At 40.5% G+C, this 22,647-nt stretch overlaps 2 protein-coding genes across 2 annotated transcripts in view; one reads left to right on the forward strand and one right to left on the reverse strand.

The window, feature by feature from the left end:
- The window catches only part of pear1 (platelet endothelial aggregation receptor 1), a 106,160-nt gene extending 98,432 nt beyond the window's left edge, over positions 1-7,728 (forward strand). The window contains exon 22 of the mRNA XM_008288690.1: positions 4,201-7,728. Within this exon, the coding sequence (XP_008286912.1) occupies positions 4,201-4,352 (152 nt within the window). The 3' untranslated portion in view covers positions 4,353-7,728. The remainder of the gene's footprint in view (positions 1-4,200) is intronic.
- A 45-nt stretch (positions 7,729-7,773) lies between these two features.
- The window catches only part of lmna (lamin A), a 49,679-nt gene continuing 34,805 nt past the window's right edge, over positions 7,774-22,647 (reverse strand). Inside the window, exons 5-13 of the mRNA XM_008288682.1 lie at positions 21,872-22,036; positions 18,589-18,714; positions 18,181-18,401; positions 14,326-14,677; positions 13,934-14,041; positions 12,625-12,744; positions 12,474-12,542; positions 12,210-12,371; positions 7,774-9,647 (exon numbers count right to left, since the gene is read on the reverse strand). Of these exons, the coding sequence (XP_008286904.1) occupies positions 9,612-9,647; positions 12,210-12,371; positions 12,474-12,542; positions 12,625-12,744; positions 13,934-14,041; positions 14,326-14,677; positions 18,181-18,401; positions 18,589-18,714; positions 21,872-22,036 (1,359 nt within the window). The 3' untranslated portion in view covers positions 7,774-9,611. The remainder of the gene's footprint in view (positions 9,648-12,209; positions 12,372-12,473; positions 12,543-12,624; positions 12,745-13,933; positions 14,042-14,325; positions 14,678-18,180; positions 18,402-18,588; positions 18,715-21,871; positions 22,037-22,647) is intronic.

Consider the following 22,647-nt stretch of genomic DNA (forward strand, 5'->3'; position numbering starts at 1 on the left):
CCAGCCCCCCTGCGACCCGAGTGAGGATTAAGTTTATAGATATTACTGTATAGATATTAGATCATAGATGATAGATAATAGAACCCAGGCATGCAAACTTTAGAGAACATGCAAACTCCACACAGAAAGATCCCAACCGTCCTAACCGGGACGCAAACCAGAGATCATGTAGCTGCAAAGCAATGGTGCTAACAACCGGGCCACCGTGCTTTCTGAATCAATGTATGCCGCTTTTTTTCCCCAAGTGTCCACAGGTGTTACCAATATTAGAAATAAAAGAAGGCTCTACAGACTATAGATATTTTACTTTTATCCTTTCCATGTAAACACAGCCTGCAGTTCAGTCAAAAGGTTCTTGAATTCTTGTGGCATGTCTGTTTATCACAGCAACGTCATTCAGGACTTTTTGGTTGTACTGAGGAGTGCAGACTTTTATTTATTTATTTTTTTTTTACCAAATATGGTCAGAGTAAACATTTTATTTTTAAATGAGGCCTGTTGAGTAATTTGATTATGATTGAATATCATCACTTTAAGCTTAGTTTTGGTTCATTTTTGATGTGATTAGTTCACAGACTGCTGGAAAGCTGCAAATTCAGCAATGCTTTCTGTCTTCACACTGTCTGGTTCTGATAAATGATGGAATTTAGGTGATCTTTGGCCTTTCAAAGCCAACAGTGGGTTAAACCCATCAGCTCTAGGTAAATCTCTGTATTTCACAATATGAGTTTTAAATCTGGTGTCCTTGCGGCGACATTCTCCCGGCGGTGCACTGGTAGTGATGTGATTTACATCAACCAGCAACCAGTGGTTTGTTTGAGCTGATGGGGGAAGGAACTGTGGTGACAGATGAGGCCCCAGTAGCAAGAAGATGTGAAGGAGGCAAAGGAAAACCCGAGGAGGCATCAATGAAAAATGTCTGATGCTGCAGATATAAAAGAAACTTCAAAGGAAAGAATACAGTTCAGCAAGCAAAGCATACGTCAGAATATGTGTCCACAGAACGGGGCAGACTGAAGTTCTGTACTGTGGGTTTAAAGCTGTGTCTCAGCAAAAAAAAAAAAAAAAAAAGAGCATTAAAATGGTCATTTAAATGATTGCACAATTGTGGAGCTGCCACTAATGAAACTGATTTATCTGCTTTTTGTTTTCTTGATTAATGATTTGGTCTAAAATCTATCTGAAAGAGTAAAATACAGTTGCATCACAGACTAAATCTGTCCGGTTCACTGTTAAATATGATAAAGAAAAGCATCAAACCCCCAGAGTTTAGGAGCTGGAACAAAGGAAAGAATTGAAAGGACTTAAACTCATAATATCAATAAGAAGATTAATTGTTTCAGCTCCAAACTTTTGTCAGGCCATCAGTGCATTTGTTTTTGAACAGCAGAATGTTAAGCAAAATTAAAAGTACACATTTTTCCCCCCAAGAAGAAAGCACAGAGTTTAAAGGAGAGTTTACTTCAGGGAAGGATCAATGAGCATCTGTTTCCATGGAAGAGAACACAGAAAGACAGGACAGGAAGACCTTTTATTAGACCTGATTGTTATGCAGACACCAGTAACACATCAGTGCACTAATAAACTGACGCTAAACTCGTGTTTGTGGAGGTTAGAGGAGTCTCAAAGGAAACATCAGCCTGATATCAGTTTATGTACCTTAGTTAAATTGTGATTTGGAGGAAAGCAGCACCTTCTTCCATCAGTGATTGTGATTTACAGTCTGTTGGGAACATCAGCAGCCTGTGCTTAATTACGGAATCAGCTTTGCATGTTTAATTAAAAGTGCAGAAAGCAACGTGAGCTCCACCAGACAAACAGTGTTGAAGTATCGGAGTTAAACCTGATGTTTTCTGTGAGACAAAGAATGTAGTGTTGGTTGAGTGTTGACACCACAACACCTCGACTTCAGTGCAGACAAACACAGAATAAACTGATTAAACTACAGCTGATGTTAGTTTTGAGGTAGAGCAGGTATGTGAATCTGATTGAGATGTTTCGGTGAGCAGAAAATTGCAAGGTAATGCTTTAAAATACTAAATTACATCAACCATACAATGAACAATAATAATCTCTGTGCTGCTGTTTATCCATCTTGATTGTTTTGGTGTGAGTGGTGTGAGTGGCCTATATTACACTTCTCTTGAGTGTAATATTTTTTATATTTTCAGCCTGGAAAAAATGTCGACTTAAATGTTTCTCTTGACAAATGAACACATTTTCATGCATTTCTTGTAAAGTCTGTGTGCTGTAAAGTCAGCAGTGGTATTCTGGGTGTCACCACATTATATACGTCTGTTCCTGCACTAGACTCCACCAGTCTTTATCTTTAAAATCAGCGCTGAATAAAACATTTCACACCCAAAGTCAACTACGGCAGTTTATTCTCTGGCCTGTAGTGTTTTTTGCTCATCCTGTTTTTATGTGAGCTGCCGAGTTTTGGAAATATCAGCCATAGCGATGTTGTATATATAGAACTAGATGGCGGTTGTGGCGCTCAAAATCTTTTTTAGGAGATTCAACTCATTGCAAATGGTGCTTGACATGTTTGTATAATGGGACTTCCAGGGAGAAATGTGCAGGAGCCCTGGGAGCAGAGTGAAGTTGCACAAGGACACTGCTTTGTCAGGGAAGGCAGCGAAAATTAAACCAGGTCTTTGATTTTTATAGACAGACTTTTTGATCACCCCATTTAATTTAACTAGATGGCTCTCAGCCCAACTGCAGTGCCTCTTTCCAAAAATCACGAGCCGGTTACTTAAGAAATGTTGTTGTGATCAGCTTCATGTAGGAACTATATTCTTCAATTCTTATATTCTTCGCTTAATATTTGCTAACATTGTGTAATATTGTGGTCTTAAACTTAATATTGAAACTTGCAATGTTAAACTTGATTTTTTTTCCTACTGTGCATTCTTCTGCGCATCAAACTGCTCACTACAAGGTCTGTGGCTCATTATTTCTGAAAAAGACACATTCCTGATGCGGGGTTTTTTTGTGTATTCTTTTGCACTTTCACCACAACTCAAGTGACGCCTAGTTCCTTTATAAATTCCACTGTTAACAAAACAGTCTGTGCCTGTAAATATCAACAACCTGGTTTCACTTTGGCTGCCTTCCCTGTCAAAACAGTCTATTTGTGCAGTGATACTCTACTCCCAGGTACGGTGTCCCAGGGCTCCTGCAACACTTCCCTGGAAGTCCTGTTATGCAAATATGTCAAGCATTATCTGCAATAATCTAAACTGTCAAAATGAGAAGCTTTAATTTCATTTAGGAAGGAGGAAAAAGTCACAAGGAGTCAAATTTTGCGAGCAGGGCGGGTGGAGAGCGACAGTCAAATGTTCTCAAGATGTTGCATCAGAACTCTGTGCTGACGGTTTGAGCGTGAGGGATGAATTTGTGGTGCGCAGCCACGAGAAAGTTGAAGAAAACAGCGAGCATGCTCCTGGTGCTCCTGATCTGACACTCCTCTCTGGTTTTGGATGCTGCGTCTCTTCTACTGTGAAAACTATTGTTTCTCCTCTTGATACTAGCCACAGACCCAACTGTCATCACCAGTAATGATCCTCCACATGAAGATTGGACCATCCAGCTGCTGACTAAGGCAGAATCTTCTCTGCTCCAGTTCACAGTCCACTGTGAAATTGTAAATGTGCACCTACAAATGGTTACAAAAATCTAGAAGAGGTTAAAAATGAAAGGCCATGACAGTTGTTGCTTGCACATGTTGCCCGTGCTTGACCGTGATAAGCTCCGTGCTTGTGCACCTCCAAACTTTTTTGATTGCACCGTGTATGTTCAATAGAATAAACTCTGCAACTCACAACCAAACAGTCTAGAAGGATCAGTAGCACTAATGGGCAGAGGAAAAACATATATATATATACGTATATTAGATTTTGGGGTGAACTGACCTTTTAATAAGATTTGTTTAGGCCTGACTAGGAGAAGTTGATTTAAAGACCAAAACTGCTTAAATCTAAAGAAATGTATGTGCAGGAGTCAAACAAACCAAGCAGTAAAGCCCAGAGTTACACCGCTCACTACACTGTACTCTGATTTTGTCTGAAACATGTCTGAAAATGTATGAATCCAACAAACTAAAGTCAACATATTCTACAGATTGCAAATATAAAGATTGTGAACAAATGTAGTGGAATAAATAAAGATGGATCCTGCTGTTGTTTTAATACCCAGACCGTCAGAGTTCCCTCAGCCACGCTCCCCACGACGACCCCCAGAGCCACTACGACCTGCCTGTGAACAGCCACATCCCGGGACACTATGACCTGCCGCCAGTCCGCCGACCCCCCTCCCCCAGCGCCTCCCCCAGGAGAGCTCCCCAGTGACAATCACAACAGAGTTTGCCCTCCTCCTCTTCCTCGCTTTGGAGGTGATGAAGAAAGACTCCTCTCTGACAGCAGCAGCTGCAGACCATCTGCAGAGCGGTGGCAAGGCATCCACAGGAGTGTTTACTTTGGATGCCCTCCTTTTAACTCGACACTGCCCCCCTGTGGGCTTAAAGTGGTACTCCCTCCACCGTGGCAGACCTGTCCTCCAGGCTGGGGAGCCAGCAGGCTGCAGGGCTTCAGCTGCGTCCCCCTCCCATGGCAAAAACCCACCAGTGGACTTCACAAGCAGCGACTTGGAATGTGTTTGCATCTAAACATGCTGAAATTTTTAGTTTTCCACACATTTTTCTTGCTACTCATCAGCTGGCATGCCTGTTTAAGGGGCCCTTTTAGTCAGAACTCAAATTTTCTTCTGTCTCCATCACCACCGATGACTAACATAGGAATTGCTTTATTTCATTTTGCATGTTAAATTCAGGTAAATGACATTTTCAAATCATTTTTTTACCAGGCAGCTTTGAATGAACTGATCACAGCTGGACTTTGCTTTGATTAGCTGCTTGAAAACTTTTTGACCTTGTGTCCCCTAATGCATTTTAAGTCTTTAAATAGTGTAAACAGTGCCTTTTTTTTATGTCTGTTTTTCTTTTTTTTACAATGACTCATACCTTTGTTGTTTCCAGATGTGACATTTAGGGAATGAAACATCTCCATTGTTAAGAAATGCAACTTTTTGCCGCTGTCAGAGGAAACTTTGTAAATATAGAAATAAATATATTGTTAGCAGAGTAATGTAGAACAACAGCCCTACTTTTTGATGAACATGTTGTGAAGGTCATTTACGTTTGTTTATCAATAGATATTAACGCGTCATTGTGAGCACAAACACTGACCGTGCTGTGAATAAGCCATCAACAAGCATAATCAAAGCAGCATTATGAATGTCACTGCAGTGTCCTACGGCATTTTTTAACTTTACGTGATATTTAAAGGACCACTCCACCTGTCTCACGTCTCAAGGGTACTCCACAAATTTTGCATCGCGATTCTAGTCAGAACCAAAGGTATCATCTTTTTTATTCAGTGCATTCTATTTTCTTTAAAACTGGTGCCTAAGTTACCCATGATGCAACTTCAGGTGTCAGGCACACATGAATTTTTCAGAGTGGCAAAAGTGTGACCTGCCTGACTTCACCTCTGATCGGTTACCCTGAAACTCATATCTAAACCCTAACCAATCTCACTCCTGGCACCCTCATTTGCTGAACGATTGGGTAGTACTATTCTCATAATTATTAATTAGTTGTTTCCAGCAACCCTGTAAAAAAAATCAGAGAGATCAAGATTGGATATAAGCAGACCCCCTCTGTCTAAAACAAATTTCTCCTGAGAGAGAGACAAAGATTCCTTAACCATAACCTTATAAGGATGGATGGCAGCAAATATGTAAAATTATCTGAGGAACGTGATGGTAACCACATTTCTGACTAGAGTCTGCACAGACATACCTGCCCGCCTTTGAAACGAACCATTCCAAATTTCATACTTTTTATTTTGAGATGTACTGCTTCATCATAATCTTGTGCCTTAATCTTTGACTGTCTTGCTCATATATCCAGACTGTAGTGCAAAATCAGCCGTCATCATTAGTCTGTGCACTCTCGGCTGCCAAGCTTGTTTATACTCAATGTGACAAATCTTCACAGAGGATTGTGGGTCAGAAAGGTCAAAAAAGCATGCTCACTTGCAAACTGCAAAACGCAACTGAATGTAGTTGGACATGTTGGTATTTTTGGCACGCTGTATTTGTGTGTTAGGACATACACTGAGCTGTCATTCAAAGCAACCATGCCCGTATCATGCTCAACTTCAAGCCTTAGTATAATATCAACAGGTGAGTTAGATAGCAATTCACCCGCTGTATAGCTGTCATGAACAAAAAAAGTAGCTACAGAGACCAAACCTATTTTCTGTCCCAGGTTGTAAACATGTTTATTTCTGCTGCAAAGTTGGAAATGCTGACATGGAGGCCTATCTGGGTTGACTCACTTTTAGAGCCAGCATCAAGTGGCCATTCGGGGAACTGCAGTTTCTGATCTTCCTAAGTTTTCAGCCTCAGAGGTTGATGCTTGAGCACAATCAGTCTATGAGGAAAAACTAGCAGTTACTAACCACTATTATCTAGGACATTATAAACATGCATTGGAGCCAGCAACAGTCAAGACTGCGGCAGCATCACGTTCAAGAGGTGTGTGCTTGTATTTGAGCTGCTGGCGAGTGTGTTTTGGTAGAAAAAAACAAAACAAAAAACAGTTTCTACATCAAACTGCTCAAAACAAGGTGTGTGGATTCTTTTGAGTAACTGGCTTATGATTTTGAAAAGAGACATTGCTATTGAGTTTCTGAAATGCTCATTTTATAATTTTTTTTGGCACCACAAGCCAGGTCCCAACTAGTTCCATCATGAAGTGCGATCAAAAAGTTTGCAGTGCGTAATACAAAATTACCCCTTTTTAAAATTTGGCCGCCATCCCGGTTGGAGCAAGGCTCCTTGTGCAGTGATTCACCGCTCCAAGTGCTCCTGCAGCACTTGCAAGACAGCAGCATCTTTATATACAGTCTGATGCATCTATAGTTCTGACAGAGATTCAAGCCTCCAGCAGGGACGAGGAACATGTCTGCCTAACTCCTTGCAACAGAGCTGAACAATTAATCAAATTGTTACTGTGATATGCTCAGTGCAAAATCCCAATTGCAGGAGGTGCTCTTTTTTTTTTTGATAAAGGTAAAATGTATCACGTCATTATAAATTAAGCATTGGTGGTGCTGCAATATTGGGGGGTAAAAAGAAAAATTTCCATTCAAATTGTGATTCCTTTGTCTTTTTTGTGCGTATTTTTCTACAGTCAGATTTTTGTCATTTTCTCACTCCACATATGTTTTTCCCACAATATTTTTATCCAAATGCAGTCATACCCTACAGTTTTTGAGATGTTTTCTTGCACACTGATTCACCATGGACAGATTTTATTAAAACCATCAACTGTTTTGGGTAAGTGAGACACCGTTTCCATTAAGAGAAGTTTTTTTTGTGCGCGTGTGTTAATTGTAATATTAAGTGTTACAGTTTCATTTGCTGCAATTAGTCTGGGAGGAAACCAAAGTTGAGTGTTGGCTTTACAAAATTCAGAAATGCTGTAAAAGGTGTGTTTTGTATAAAATATCAACCAGTGAAGCTCTTTAACCTGCCAATTAGATAACAAAAACCAGATAGAATGTTTTTTTTGTTTTTTTTAAACATATATGTCCATTTATTGTTGAATGTAACCATGGGAATGTGTATATAATGTAAATAAAAATGTCAGCACCTTTTCATCGCTCTACATTTTCTACATCTGTAAATAATTACAAGAAGTGATCACTGGAAAAAATAAATTTTACTCAGCATTGTTTTAGAAAAAATTAAACAAAACAATTACATCCACTTATTGCATGGCTTTTTCCCCCATAATGTGAATAGCATCATGATTTGACACAAACCCCACTTTTACAGCTTTGGCATTAATGGTTTTGGGTGTCGTCCTTCAAATGATTTGTGAGACCTCCACCAAGACTAGAAACAGGGAGGGCTTAGGAGTTTACAAAGGCCTTTAAAAGTTTGCATATCTGCAGTTTGAGCAGGAGTCTGTTAGCATTTTCTGCAGTGTGTAGTAATTTATAATCATTCATAAAAGCCCCTGAAACACCCTGAACACACCCTGTAACTAACTGTTCTTAGTGGGAGGATTCAATTGTGCATATATTGCACAGCTATGTACAATAATTATATCTTGTGATTTAGATATTAGATAAATCAGTGCCACATAGGCCATTTCTCTTTGGTTTGTCACTGGCTTTTAAAGGCACTTTGGGGATCATAATGTCAAAACTGCTCAAATAAAGAATCTAACTTGGCAAAAATGCCATCTATGAAGCACAATAGAAAAAAAAAAACAAACAAAAAAAATACTACAACAGCTATCAAGTATTTTCAGTAAATGCTTTGATATGCGTTTCACTGGAGTATAAATGACTGAAGCTGCCACACTACAGTACAAATCTACCTGCTGTGCATAGCCGGCGAGGCCCTCGCTTAAAGCAGCGTGTGAAGCCAAAGTCACAAAGTTGTACAAACCCCACAATCCTGCTCAAATCCCAAAATCATGCTAGAAAAGCTGAACAGAAAGAAAAATAAAAGCCCTTATGACCAGTTTTTAGGAGCAACACAAATCGGAGGACGAAGCACATGATGCTTGCTCTGTCCTCTGAAGGCACATTTGTAATTTCAACCTGTATTTAAAAAAAAAAAAAAAAAATGCAGTTTTGCACTTGAACTAGATGAGAAAATTCAACCTCTACAGATGCACCAAATTTATCAGCATAAATATATTCATAATATACCCCCAGTTACAAAACAGATTATGTTTTTCAAACCTCAAGAATTAAAAAAAAAAACAAATAAGGCAGCACATTTAAAGAAGCACTTTGTTAATTATTCAACTTATCCAGCAAACAATAATTCCTTATTTGTATATATTCTCAAAAAAAGAACCAAATACTTGCCTCTGGTGCGAGCTGTGAATATATTCATCTCAATAATTATTTTCTCTGTGTGCACCACAGCTGCCCGACAGCATCCTCTAAATCCCACAACGAAAATGTTTGTTTCAGGCTAAGGAAAAAAAAAACCTGAGATTTTGTTCCTTTGGTTTTCTTTGGACACTTTGCTGTAGCATGCAAATATGGCTCCTAAAACAAGGCCAATCTATTCTAATTGTAAACCCTACATGTGAGGAGATGTGTTTGATTATCGTGCCCCACAGGATTCGCCCTCCTGCTCTTGGCTGTATGGCTGTATTCCTGACAGGGTTCACAAGGTGTGCGTGTTGAGTGTTGACAGCCAGGCCATTAAATGTGAAACCTCGGTTAAAGCACAAGCGCTGGTCAATGGACTGGTCAATGTGTCTGAGAGAGAGTGCAAGCAGAATAAAGTACAGTACGCGCGTCAGCACACATGCAATAACATAACTTGGAAATACAAAAGCTAAATATGAAAATCCTGTGCCCTCTGCCAAAACCTCGTAGTAAATCCAACCTGCAGATTGAGTACAAAACAAGACACGGTCATATAAAAAACATAAAAATGCTAGAAAAATTGTTTCTCTTGACTGGGTGACAGGAGGAGGTGGGTTCAGGTGACGAGGTGCTGTCTGGTTTTTACATGACAGGGCAGTTCTTCGGGTTCATACGGCCCTGAGGGGGAGGAGGCAAAAGGAAGCGGCATGAAATAACTTACATCTTTTACAGCAAACTAAAGTGGATACATCGAATTTTGTGTAGCCCAGTAAAATCTAGAGCTGTAGTCAAATATATATATTTATATATTGTATTTATTCTTTAGCAGAAAAAAAAAACATATTTTCTACAGAAGAATTTGTTCAATATTACCATTTTCGACATCCACACATATCTCCACAATATCTGAATTTTCACATATGGAAAAATGCATACAATATTTTTTGCTCATTTCTATTGTCTACTGATCATCTTCACATATTTGCATTATCCCCTTTGCTGCTGTAACACTGAAAAATTTCCCCTTAGTAAGATTAATAAAGTATTATGATATCTTAGCACTGAGTGAACTCTACCTGTAGCCTTATTAGCCTAAATGAATTATAGCCCATCATAAAAAGTTAGTATTTGAAGCATATTAAATCATTTGAATCTGGTTATTTTCTACTGAAATCATAAGAACAAACTGGGTGCGGAGCAGCTGCACTTACTCATATGATTCCTGAAAATCTACCAACCAGTGACTCCAGCAAAATTGAGGAATATAACACAGACAAGCCAGTGGCTGTTTTTAGATGTTGCTTGTTGAGCTGCACGCTGCTGTTTGTAAAATGTCTGTATAGATTTATCCAGGTCATGGTAATGGGTAGAGCTTCAGTAAAAAAGCAACTGGACTTCTTTTTTTCGATCCTGAAGATGCTTCTTCACTTCTGACTGGTGGTGGGCTCAGGGGTTTATACTCATCATGAAATCACATGACTCCCAACCCAAGACTCACATGACTCCAGGCGTGGATGGCTGTGAATTTGTCGTTCCAGTTCGACTGATGCATCCATATACACAAGGTGTGTCAGAAAAGTTTCAGGACTGGTGTCACAAAAGACATGTTTCAAATCCCAACTACAAGTTTTCCCCTTCCAAGTAATCCCCCTGGAGTCTAACACACTGTTCCAGCCTTCTCTGCCACACCGCCATGCACTCCTGGAAAGATTCTTCTGGGATCCTCCGCAGCCCCGTCGTCACAGCCATCTTGATGTCACCCATGTCTTCAAAACAGGTCCCCTTGATGACTCCTTGAGCTTGGGGAAGAGGAAAAAAAACCCACAGAGCAAAGACGGGTAAGTAGGGAAGTTGCTCCAGCACGGCGATGTTCTTCTCAGCCAGGAACTGTTGGATGCTCAGGGCATTGTGAGCAGGCGCGTTGTCATGGTGAGGCAGTCACGACTTGTCCTGCCACAACTCTCGCCTCTTCTCACGCACTGAACGAAGCAAACGCCACAGGATCTCTTTGTAGAAGTGCTGGCTGATTGTCTGAAGGGGAAGACTCGTAGTTTGTAGTTTGGGTTTGAAATACATCTTTTCTGACACCAGTCTTGTAACTTTTCTGACACACCTTGTATATCTAAACTGGTAGAGCCATCTTGAAAATGAGAAGTGGGGGTCTACGACATCACTTATCAGGTACTTATAGTGCAGTCCTGAGGTCACTTCCCAGAGACCTTGAGCTATGTGATTTTAGCGGTGAAAATTAACACCTGGGACTCCCAGCCAGTCATTAGAACTGAAGAAGCCTCTTGGATGAAGGTGAAGCATCTTCAGAAACCAGAAAAAGACATCCAGGTGCCTTCTACTTTAGGATAGCTGTTTACAAATGTAACTTTTTACCATTTGTTTGAACAAATGCGGCCACATAGATGTCTTCTTTGACATTAAGTCAGTTAGTTTGGAGCAACTCTGAGTAAACATTCAGTAAATGCCAATTATGTTAGACCGAGCAATCTGCTTTAGGTTGGGCCAGTTCAAAGCAGTTTTTCCTTATAAAAGTAACACCAGAGATTGTCTGGCCAAAGGGAATTTCGTCGAAAGAGAGCATATCAATCAACTGGTCAACCTGCAGACCTCAGTCTTAATAACTGTAATGTTTTATTTAATTTCATTTTGGCGACTAATTACATCTGAATAATGATGACTGTTTGGTTAAGGTTTCTGCCTTTATCAAGGTTTAAATTAAGATCAACTACAGACAGCTGAAACAATAGAAGAAGGTAAAATCTCTACAACTTGTGTTCTGTGGATGAATTACCAACATTTTTAGGTTTTTTGTAACTTTAAATGCTTCTCAGTGCATCACATATATTTCCACATGTAGTGTGACTCAAATATTTACAGGACGAGTGTCACATTATTAGAGGAAGTATCTGTGTTCTTGGATCAGAAATTGACCTATTTTTTCTTTTTTTTCTTTGGCTGGTCATTAAATTAACTGCAGACATCTTATGCTCAAAGTCTGTTTCAAATCCTCAAACATCCTAAAGTATAGAAGTACAACACATCTGGAACATCTGTGCGCTATTGGGACACAGGAGACTGTTCTGCTCTCTGAAACTCCTTGCTGTCAGTGCTACAATCCTCACCATTTTAATCAGCAATAAAATCGTATTACAACATTAATTTAACCCTAAAATACAGTTGTTAATGATGCTGTAGAATTACTGTTGTGACACTGTAAATGTGAAGCACCTGTCTGGGTTCGTTGGTGCCCATGATGGAGGAATGTCCCAGCAGGCCTTCAGATAAACCGCCACAACCGCCGCCACGGTCCGGCTGCCCACAGGAGTCGCAGATCACCGTGCGACTGCGCAGGTTGTACTCGTTTTCTACGCCGCTCGTGCTGTGAGCTCCCTGCAGGGGGTGGCACACAACACACAACACACTTATCACTTATCTGCTCCACTGGGAGAGCTCCTGATGGATTCTTATTGGGCACCAGAACGCGTAATTTACCATGTCGTCGTCATCGTCGTCCTCCCCCTCTTGAAAGAGGGTACGCGTCACTTTCCTCATGGCCATTTCCTGGTGGTAAAGTAACAAACCGTCAATTCACTGCAGTCAAATGAACAAGAAACGTAAGTTTGTGACGTAAAGTTGGTCCCACCTCTCCGTCGGCGCTGAGGAGGCTGGTCTGCACTTGGTTGCCGGTGCCCCAGGAGTCCTGGCTCTTCCACACCAGGTCAGTGGGAGGGTTGTGGGTTCCACCGCCAGATGCAGCCCAGATCTGTAAAGTGAACCCCCATGATATGTAACACACCATCCTGTCCAACATCTGGATAAAACATCGATAACATGCTGAAGCTGCACTTTCCAGTTTGGTTCTGGGGCTCATCATGGTTCCAGTTTATGTCTGGGATTCAACTGCTACCTTCACGCTACATATGTCATTCTGTTTGTTTATCACTATTGGCAACCTGTGCATCATTGACTGTATTCGCATCAAAGGTCACAGAGTTTGTAACTTAACCCTCTGAACTCACGGGCAGGTTAGAAAGACATGCTTTCTTTAAATACAAATCAAGACATTTAAAACATTTACTAGCGTCAGAAATTCCTTTCCATTTTCTGCTGGTCTGTGAATGTACCATGTGTAGTGCATCAAGAAAAACACCCAAATAAGCTTAAAATTGCGATGTCTCGTCCAAATCGCCTGATTCTACATGTCTTGTTGAACAAAAAACTGCAGATCCTGTAAAAATCTAAAAAGGCTTCACTCCTCAGCTCAATTGAGAAGTCATGACTAAGTCAGCTGTAACCAACAGTTAAAAACTTGGAGAGTTTTCAGGTTAACTGCAGGTAGTGTTTTCACAGAACAGAGAGGAAAATAAAACATACTAGATTAACTAAAAAATAAAAAATAAATGCAGCATGGCTCAAAGATGGTATACAGAGGTGATAAGTGTTGGAAGATACATTCAGCATGATGAAACATCTTTCTAGAGCTGATGTGCTGAATACAGTAAAAAGTTTGTGGATGTTGTAAAATTTCTGTGAACTTTAAGAACTTGAATGTTGATGATTTATGAAGTTTTGTCATACCATAGAGGTTCAGGACTTTATATTACAGTGAAAATGAGGCCACAGTGAGTAAAAATGCAACAGGAGGGGGAAAAAAATGCCCCAAAACTACTTGAAGTTCAAAGGGTGAATTAATAATTCTCAAGTTGTTACAGATGTTCAGATAAAACACAAATGATTTAGGACTTAACATTGAAATTCAATAAAAACACTTTGACATTCTCTCTCCCTTTAAGTATTACAACAAAATGCATTATCATGTAGAAAAGTGTGAAGCTATGTCATCTGCGTGCTCATGTGTGTACACATTTTGAAACAAAAAGTCGACTCGCTCATCAACACAAACAAAAAAAATCAGTAGTCAAATAAAGAACAGGAGGATCAACAGAACGCACAGTCACGGTGGCTCCAGCCTTCAGGGCGAACTTGTGGGGAAACTTGTAGACGATGGGGAAGGCATTCCCGACTTGTTTCTTCACCTGCCAGTTGCCCAGCAATTGGTCCTGCACAACAGAAATGCAAAGAGAGACGTGTGATCGGACAGAAAACTGAAATTTGTTTTAGTCCACAAAAAAAAATCAACCAAAGCTAATCCTCAAAAACACAATAGAGCACAAAGATTTTTTTTAAAGGCTAATAAAGTGAAAGCTGAAACTACAAATAGTTGAATATACTTTTTTTTTACATGTGTTAGTGTGACTGTAAATCAATACAAAAGTTGGCAGTCTGTGTCAGAAGACTAAAAGCATCTCATTGTGCACCTTAATAAGGCTGTGAACTGGGTTACCTCGTCAGCCTTGTTGCTCAGACGGACGTAGTTTCCCTCCAGGTCGACGTCGTCCACGGTGATGCGCCCGCTGGCCGAGGCATGCTGGCTAATGCGAGTCTTGGTCACAGTGCCCCCCACCGTGCTGGAGGTCTCGCTGTCGTTGTCGCGGCGCCGCTTCTTGCTGGTGCTCATGCCCGAGGAGTTGCGGCTGCTGGAGGCGGCGGCGGCGGACTGCAGCACGCGGCTGCTGGAGCCGGAGCCAGAGCCGGAGGCGGCGGACTGCAGCACGCGGCTGCTGTGGCCGACAGTCGAGTCAGAGGTCCGAGTCACGGTGACTTTGACGGGCGTAGGGCTGGGGGACAGGTGAAGCCTGAGGAGACGGGGAGGAAGAAGTTCAGAACCGCAGAGATGCAGGCTGATGCTGTGAACCGACATCTGCTGGTAAAATGTTGCTTCAGATCCCATCCTTACAGAATCCTGAGCAGACCCTGAGCTGGGAAAAAACTATCTCATGGAATCATTTCTGTATAATTTAAAGAGGCAACAGACAACTTCTCAACCTTTTTGCTGCAGGTGTTGCAAAAGACTTCGCGTTTTCTGCAGAACCTCACAAACACCGTAAGAACCCTGTTTTGAATGAAAACCCTGATCTCAGTGCTGTGATTCACATTATAATATATCACCGTTTTTAACTGTCATTTTCAGAAAACAATTTCCGGTTATTTTGCAGATCTTCTCTAGTTTGGTAAATTACAGGTAATAACGAGTAAAATCACTCTCAAATCATTTACATGTCAACTGTAAAAAAAACAAAAAAAAACAAACAAAAAGCAAACAAACCAAAATGTGTATTTTTGTAATTCGTTCTTTTACAATGTTTAAATCTGCAAAAATGTTATTTCACAGACATTTGCTGGTTTTTGAAATAAAGGATAAGGTATAATAAGAAATAAAAAATGGTTAATAACATTTTTAAAATTTAAAATCTGTATGTTTACTAAATATCAATTAGTTTCTTCTACAATGTTTGATCATAAAATTACAAAACTTACCTGTACTTTAATCAGATAAAAACATTATTATCTTACAGCAATTTGAAAGAAAAAGTATTGAAAAATGGAAAAAAAAACCTTTCCAAACTGTTGTTAGTCATATTGTTTTGTTGTTTTTTTTTTAAATCACAGAAAAAAACGTATTAATTTACACGATGACTGAAAAAAGAAAACAGGCCAAAACTGTTCAATGATGTCAACTTCAAAAATCTGTTTTTTTATTGTTGTTGTTTTTTGTTTCTTTTTACAAATAATAGTTTTTTATTTCATAACATTCATTTGTAATATTTTACCATTAAAGTACACTGTTTTGTTTTGACTGTTTTTCAATCAGCAAAAAATATATATATTTTATAGATACTTCACTTAAAAGAAGAAACGTGTATATTAAGAGCTCCCCTTTGCCACTCTTACCCAGAGTTCAGACAATTCACGGTGAAAACAAAAGCTCCCGTGTTGCAGATGCACTTTTTTTTATAAAGCTTTGGGAAATTTCAGACCAAACGGAAGTGCACTGTGAAAACAAGACTTACAGGGAACCAATCCAACCAATAATGGAGTCATGACTTTATAGCTGTTGGAATGTGCAACTAACATTTTCCTCTTCGTGATAAATGTGTTTTGCCAGTTTAAATTAATGAATCTTTCTCTACCTGTGTGTGACTGTTCACTGTCAGCTTTTTTTGTGATTTTACCTGACTCTCTGTCCCTGTAAAGTTTTGTTTGTAATAAACTTGTTGTAAACTGTGAACAAGGCATCAAATAGCGCAGTTAATTTGCTATGTGCAACTAACAAAGGTTGAAGCTGGAGTGTGGGAGTTTTACAAAAATAAATGTCTGTTACATTGAAGCCAAGTAAGTTCTCACAATGCTGATTGAGCCTGTCAGCTTTTAGGTAAATCTCTCTGTATGTCACATCATGCTGAAGTTTTTAAACTGTGGTAGTGTTCCTTTGCTGGTGCACTGGAAGCAACTAAGCAACTAACTGTAGAGCTGGAGACGGAGGAATCAACCACAACTGGGTTTATGGTGGAGACAGTGGAGAAGAAAACATCCGAGAAAAGTTCCTGATACTCCAGATCAAATAAGAAACTCACTGCCAGGAGGGGGAGACAAAAGTTCCACACTGCCAGTTTAAAGCAGTCAATCAATAACGGAAGTGTTGTAACTTGAGAAAGCACCACAGGTGGGGCAGCCAGACGGGGAAAAACAATTGCGGTATTTATGAGTGTGGCAAAGAAAAAGGTGTCTAAGGGTGATACTGACGTGTTTTAGAAATGAAAAAAAAAACAAAGAGGCCTTGATGTATTTCAAAGTGGTCACAGGCAGATCAGAGCTGAGCAGGGACAACACGGGACGGACACTGGGTACGGTTGACAAATTGAGCAGATTTTTCAAACACACTTGGCTCAGCCGGTTTGACTTGTGAAGCTGGTTGCAGCAGAACACAGAACCACATTCCCGGTGATTATGCAATCGACTGTCTCTTTCCAATGCCGCTGGACGTGCTGGTAAATGCAGCTTCACTCTGCAGCTGGAAGCAACGATACACTTTGATCCAGCCACAAGAGTAGCACCGAGGTCCAACTCTGACACTGGGCAACAAAGTCAACGTTTTGGCTCAACACCATGGTGTTGGACAGGGTTGAGGTGCTCAGTGCTTCCAAGCTGAGTTGGTGTTTAGGGGTACTGTCAAGTTTAAGCCTCTTAGCAGATTCTGGGCATTTTTAATCACTGTGGGCTCATTCTGTTTCTATTTAAGCAGAAGAGAGAAATTAGAAAATGTCTTCTGCACAGGATGACAAAGTTATACTGCTACTAATCAGAAAAAAACAAAAAAAACAAAGTTGTATTTCTTCGATAATTTCTTTGATTTAAAAAACAAAACAACAATAACAAAAACAGAACTCCACATGTTACAGATATTTAGATGTCTGCATTTTTCACACTATTCTGCACGGCATTTCTGGAAAGATGCTTTACCATGCTGAATGTATCTTCCAACAACTTGCTCCTCTGTGTGCTGCTTTTGAGTCAAGCTGCATTTATATTATTGATCCAGTTTGTTTCATTTTCCTCCCAGTCTCTCTTGTCTCGTCTACCTCAACTGGAATAAAGGCCCAGTGAAAAGCAACAAAAAATAGCAACAATTGGTCCATAATTTCTGTAATTTACAAGAAACTAATTTTTTAATTGTTTTTATGCATTGCAATAAAAACTCACACTGGGAACTTCAAAGGTAAAAAAGTCCTGTCAAAAACCCCCCCCCAAAAAAACAAACAAACAAAAAATATATATATATACACACACTGTTATATATATTATATATGATGGCTGTTGGCAGGAAGGAATTCCTGTATCTCTCCGTTCAACAGCGAAGCTGACGCAGCGAAAGTAGATGATCCAGAGATTTTCAGTTTTTACAGTTTCTGCCGCTGACGAAAGATGTAATTTTGACAATAATGTTGCTTTAAAAGCTATGTTTTGGGGTTCTGAGGGTTAAAACTGAAATCTTTTTCACAAAGTTAGTATGCTTCAGTATTAAGATGCACTTTAACTGGAACTAAAGGGCTTAACAAATTACAACAAAACAATTTCTCCACAACTTCAGTTGTGTTTCAGTCATAGCTGTGTGCCTGCAGCGTAGCAGTGTCTCTAAAATGGTATTTATTAAACTGTTTGCTAATTCCACCTGATCTCTGCTTGACTGGTGGAGTCAAGAAAGTAATGATTTCTATTTCTGCAACCAATTTGTCACTGACTTGCTGGTCTTTTCTCAGAGTGGCTGTATTTTTAATGGCTGCTTCACAGACAACCTTACCTCTCCTCCTCGCCCTCCAGCAGCTTCCTGTAAGCACTGATCTCCATGTCCAGGGCCAGTTTGATGTCCAACAGCTCCTGGTACTCGTCCAGCTGCTGCTGCATCTGGGCTCGGACCTCGGCCATCTCCCGCTCTTTAGCCTCCAGCCGCCGCCACATCAGGTCCCGCTCCCGCGACATCGACTCCTCCAGCTCCTGAACCTTGGCCTCGCTGGCCAACAGCTGATTAGAGACACACAAAGGCGGATCAGTCACATTACAAATGCTGGCTGATGAGGCGGGCAGAGCCTAAATCAATTAATGGTGCTCGGAGGTGGAGAAAGCAGCTGTGCTTTGGAGCATTTGTGTGAGAATGAGCTGGTCATACAGCAGCGTGGCCTGATAGACGGTGTTGTAGTGCAGGTGATACCTTTCTCTGCAGCTCGCTGAGCTGGGCCGACATGCCCTCCAGTCGAACCCGGCTCTGATGCAGCTCTTCATTGGCGGCTCCCACTAGGTGACTGTTCGCGTCGGCGGACTGACGGGCGTCTTTCAGCTGACGGACAGAGAACGACAGTGGTTTACTACCTGCGAGAAACTGGGGTAGGGTCTTGCAGTATTTTGACAGCAAAACCTACATAATTACAAATATTATGTATAAATTATTTATACTGAAAAATGTTTTAAACTAACATTTTCATTTTTGTTGACTGTAAATGCTCAATTTCTGAATTACCTCATGTATTTTACATTTCTTTTTTCATTTCTGGGTCATTGTTGTTTTGAATCCTTTAGTAATATCCATATATGCACAGTGCCGTGAAAAAGTATTTGCCCCCTTCTCAAATTCTTTTTTTTTTTTTTTTGCATATTTTCCCCACTTTAATGTTTAAGATAATCCAAGTAAACACAAAATGCAGTTTTTAAATGATGAATTTATTTATTGAGGAAAAAAAACCATTCAAAGCTACCTGGCCCTGTGTGAAAAAGTAATTGCCCCCTAAACCTAATAACTGGTTGGGCCATCCTCAGTAGCAACAACTGAAATCAAACATTTTCTTTAACTGTCAATAAGTCTTTCACATCACTGTGGAGATGTTTTGGCCCACTCTTCTTTGCAGAATTCTTTTAATTCAGCAACACTGGAGGGTTTTCGAGCACGAACGGCCTTTTTAAAGTCATGCCACAGCATTTCAATTGGATTCAAGTCTGGACTTTCCCTAGGCCACTCCAAAACCTTCATTTTGTTTTTTTTTAAAGCCATTCAGAAGTCTGGTGTGTTTTGGATTGCTGTCCTGCTGCAGAGACCAAGTGTGCTTCAGCTTGAGGTCACAAACTGATGGCTGAACATTCTCCTTCAGGATTTTCTGGTAGAGAGCAGAATTCATGGTTCCATCAGTCACAGCATGTCGTCCAGGTCCTGAAGCCGCAAAGCAGCCCCAGACCACTACACTACCACCACCATGTTTGACTGTTAGTATGATGCTCTTTTTCTGAAATGCTGTGGTATTTGGTATGCTGTGGAACAGTGCTGTCCCCTCTCCTCTTCACCCTATACACCTCGGACTTCTGCTACAACTCAGAGCTGTGCCACATACAGAAATACGCAGATGACACAGCCATCATGGGGTGTATCAAGGATGACAGAGAGAGTGAGTACAAGAGTCTGGTGGACGACTTTGTTGTCTGGTGCAGAGAAAACCACCTGCAGCTCAACGCCTCAAAGACAAAGGAACTGGACATAGACTTCAGGAAATCTGGACCATGCCCACGACCAGCTCTGATTGAGGACCATGAGGTTGAACTTGTACAAAACTACAAGTACCCTGGGCTGTGGCTAGACAACAAGTTGGACTGGACATGCAAGATAGACTACCTGTACAAGAGGGGACAGAGCAGGCTGTACTTCCTGAGGAGGCTCCGGTCATTCAACATCTGCAGGAAACTCCTGCGGATGTTCTACCAGTCGGTGGTCGCCAGCGTCCTTTTCTACGCCATGGTGTGCTGGGGCAGCAGCACATCAAAAAGGGACGCATCGAGGCTGGACAAATTAATCAGGCGGGCCAGCTCTGCAGTGGGCATGAAACTGTGACAGTGGCAGAGAGGACACTGAACAAACTGCTGGCCATCATGGACGATGCCAGCCACCCTCTGCACACTGTCATCATCGCCCAGAGGAGCCAGTTCAGCGACAGGCTGCTCCTCCCCAGGTGCAAAACCAACAGGACCAAAAACTCCTTTGTTCCCTGAGCCATCAAACTGTTCAACTCTGAGCTCGGGGAGAGGGGGAGGAGCAGCAAGCGGGGAGAGGTGGGGAGCGAGGGGTGAGGAGTGAGGACATTGGGGTGAGATAGAGCATCATGCTCTATCACCGGACTGTGTGCAATATTTAGGCACTTTGGCAATTTTGTTGCTGTATCCATTGTTGTTGTTGTTATTATTACTATTGTTGTTGTTATTTTTATTACTATTGTTGTTGTTACTATTGTTGCTGAGGTTGTGTTGGTGTTATTGTTGCAATTTCCCTGAGGTTTCCACCAAAGGGATCAATAAAGTTCTATTCTATTCTATTCTATTCTATTCTTTTATTCTACTTTTGGTCGGCCGGCCACTCCTGGGAAGGTTCACCACTGTTCCATGTTTTCTCCATTTGTGGATAATGGCTCTCACCGTGGTTTGCTGGAGTCCTAAAGCTTTAGGAATGGCTTTGTAACCCTTTCGAATGAATGAATGAATGCCCTTTAGTTTCATTATACAGTGTACAACGATGTGGGGGAGCTTCTCCTATATAAAGATAAAAAAAGGATAAGTATATTTTTTTTAAAAAGACTTAAGAGATATTGTACGAGATGATGGATATATACATACAGATTATGAATATTTACATACGGATAATGGCTATTTACATAGTGCACATAGTGGAGGAGTCTTATTGAGGTAGACTGATAGATGTCAATTACTTTATTTGTCACCTGTTTCTAAATATCTTTGGATTGCAGCATTTTGTTACAGCTTTTTGAGATCTTTTGGCCGACTTCATCTTGTCAGACAGGTTCCATTTAAGTGACTCTTAATTGAACAGGTCTGGAGGTAATCAGGCTTGAGTGTGGTCAGTGAAATTGAACTCAGCTTTCCAAAAAATGTGACTAGCCACAGTTAATTCATGATTTAACAAGGGGTCAACTACTTTTCCACAAAGGGCCAACATTAGATCATTTAAAAACTGCTTTTTGTGTTTACTTTGGTTGTCTTTTCCTAATATTTAAATTTGTTTGATGGTCTTAAACATTTAAGTGGAGAAAATATTTTTAAAAAATAAGAATTTGAGAAAGGAGCAAATACTTTTCACGGTGCTGTATACACGAAAACTGTCCAGTGATTCTCAGCACTTTTTCTAAAGGGGTGTGGAATACCAATGGAGATTTTATAGTTTCATTTACAATTAAATTTCAATGACAAAACTGCTGTAATGTTTTTTTTTTCACATTTCTCATTAAGATTCCACCGGACAGCAGTTATGCCTTTTGAATTAACTCTACTCCTCCATGTAGACGTAAGAATGTTAACGCCTTGACGCAGTCTGAAACACTGATGATTAAATAATTTGCATTATTTGACTTGTGCATTATTTCCCAACAGGACGGCAGAGTTGCCATGAGCAGTTGGACTGTAGGTGGCAACAGAGTGAAGCCTCCTGCAGCGTCCAGATGTACCTTGGAGTTGAAGGTCCTCTCCAGCTCCGTCTTGTAGAGGCGGACCTGGTCGTCGTGCTGAGCTCTCATCTCAGCCAGAGCCTCGGCCAGCTTGCTGTCAAAGTCCAGCTGCCTGGAGTCTACCTCCACTGTCTCTTTGGAATGGCTCTTGAGCTGAGACAATTCCTAGAGAAACCAACAGCAAAAGATGGATGAAAACACCTCTATAGGATTCTTGAACTATGATGATTTATTAATCAGAGGCTGATTTAACTTTCTCTATTACTTTATTACAACTTAATTCAGGTACAAAAAGATTCATTGTATTGATGTTTGCTTTGTTTCATGCTCTACAAGCAACAATAAACACTCCATCTGCAGAAACCTGCTTTCGTCAATGAACTTAGCTGCATTGATCAGTCAGCTGCTGTGCAGTAATTACTTGTTTAAAGGTGCACAGAAATCTTTAAGCAGCTTCTCATTGTGTTTGAATTTGGAAAACACACATGTGCTGCAAGTTTCCAGTCAAACTTTCAGCCGAAACACAAAAATTGCTACTGTAATATAGCAAGAATTGACATCTTTAGTGTTCGGATATGTGCACAGCTTTCGTGTTTCTGTCTGAACTGTGTTTAAAGAAGAGGTGAGGTGCAAAAAAAGGTGCATCTCTGCAAGACACATCTGAAAGGGAAAATGCAAAATAAAACCAGTAGGAGGTTGGAAATGAATCGATATCCTGTGGAAAAGATGAAAAGTAGGACAACGACTGAGACAACAAAGTAAAAATAGAAGTGTGA

The sequence above is a fragment of the Stegastes partitus genome, unplaced genomic scaffold, assembly GCF_000690725.1.
Source record: "Stegastes partitus isolate 25-593 unplaced genomic scaffold, Stegastes_partitus-1.0.2 Scaffold570, whole genome shotgun sequence".
Taxonomy (NCBI): domain Eukaryota; kingdom Metazoa; phylum Chordata; class Actinopteri; family Pomacentridae; genus Stegastes; species Stegastes partitus.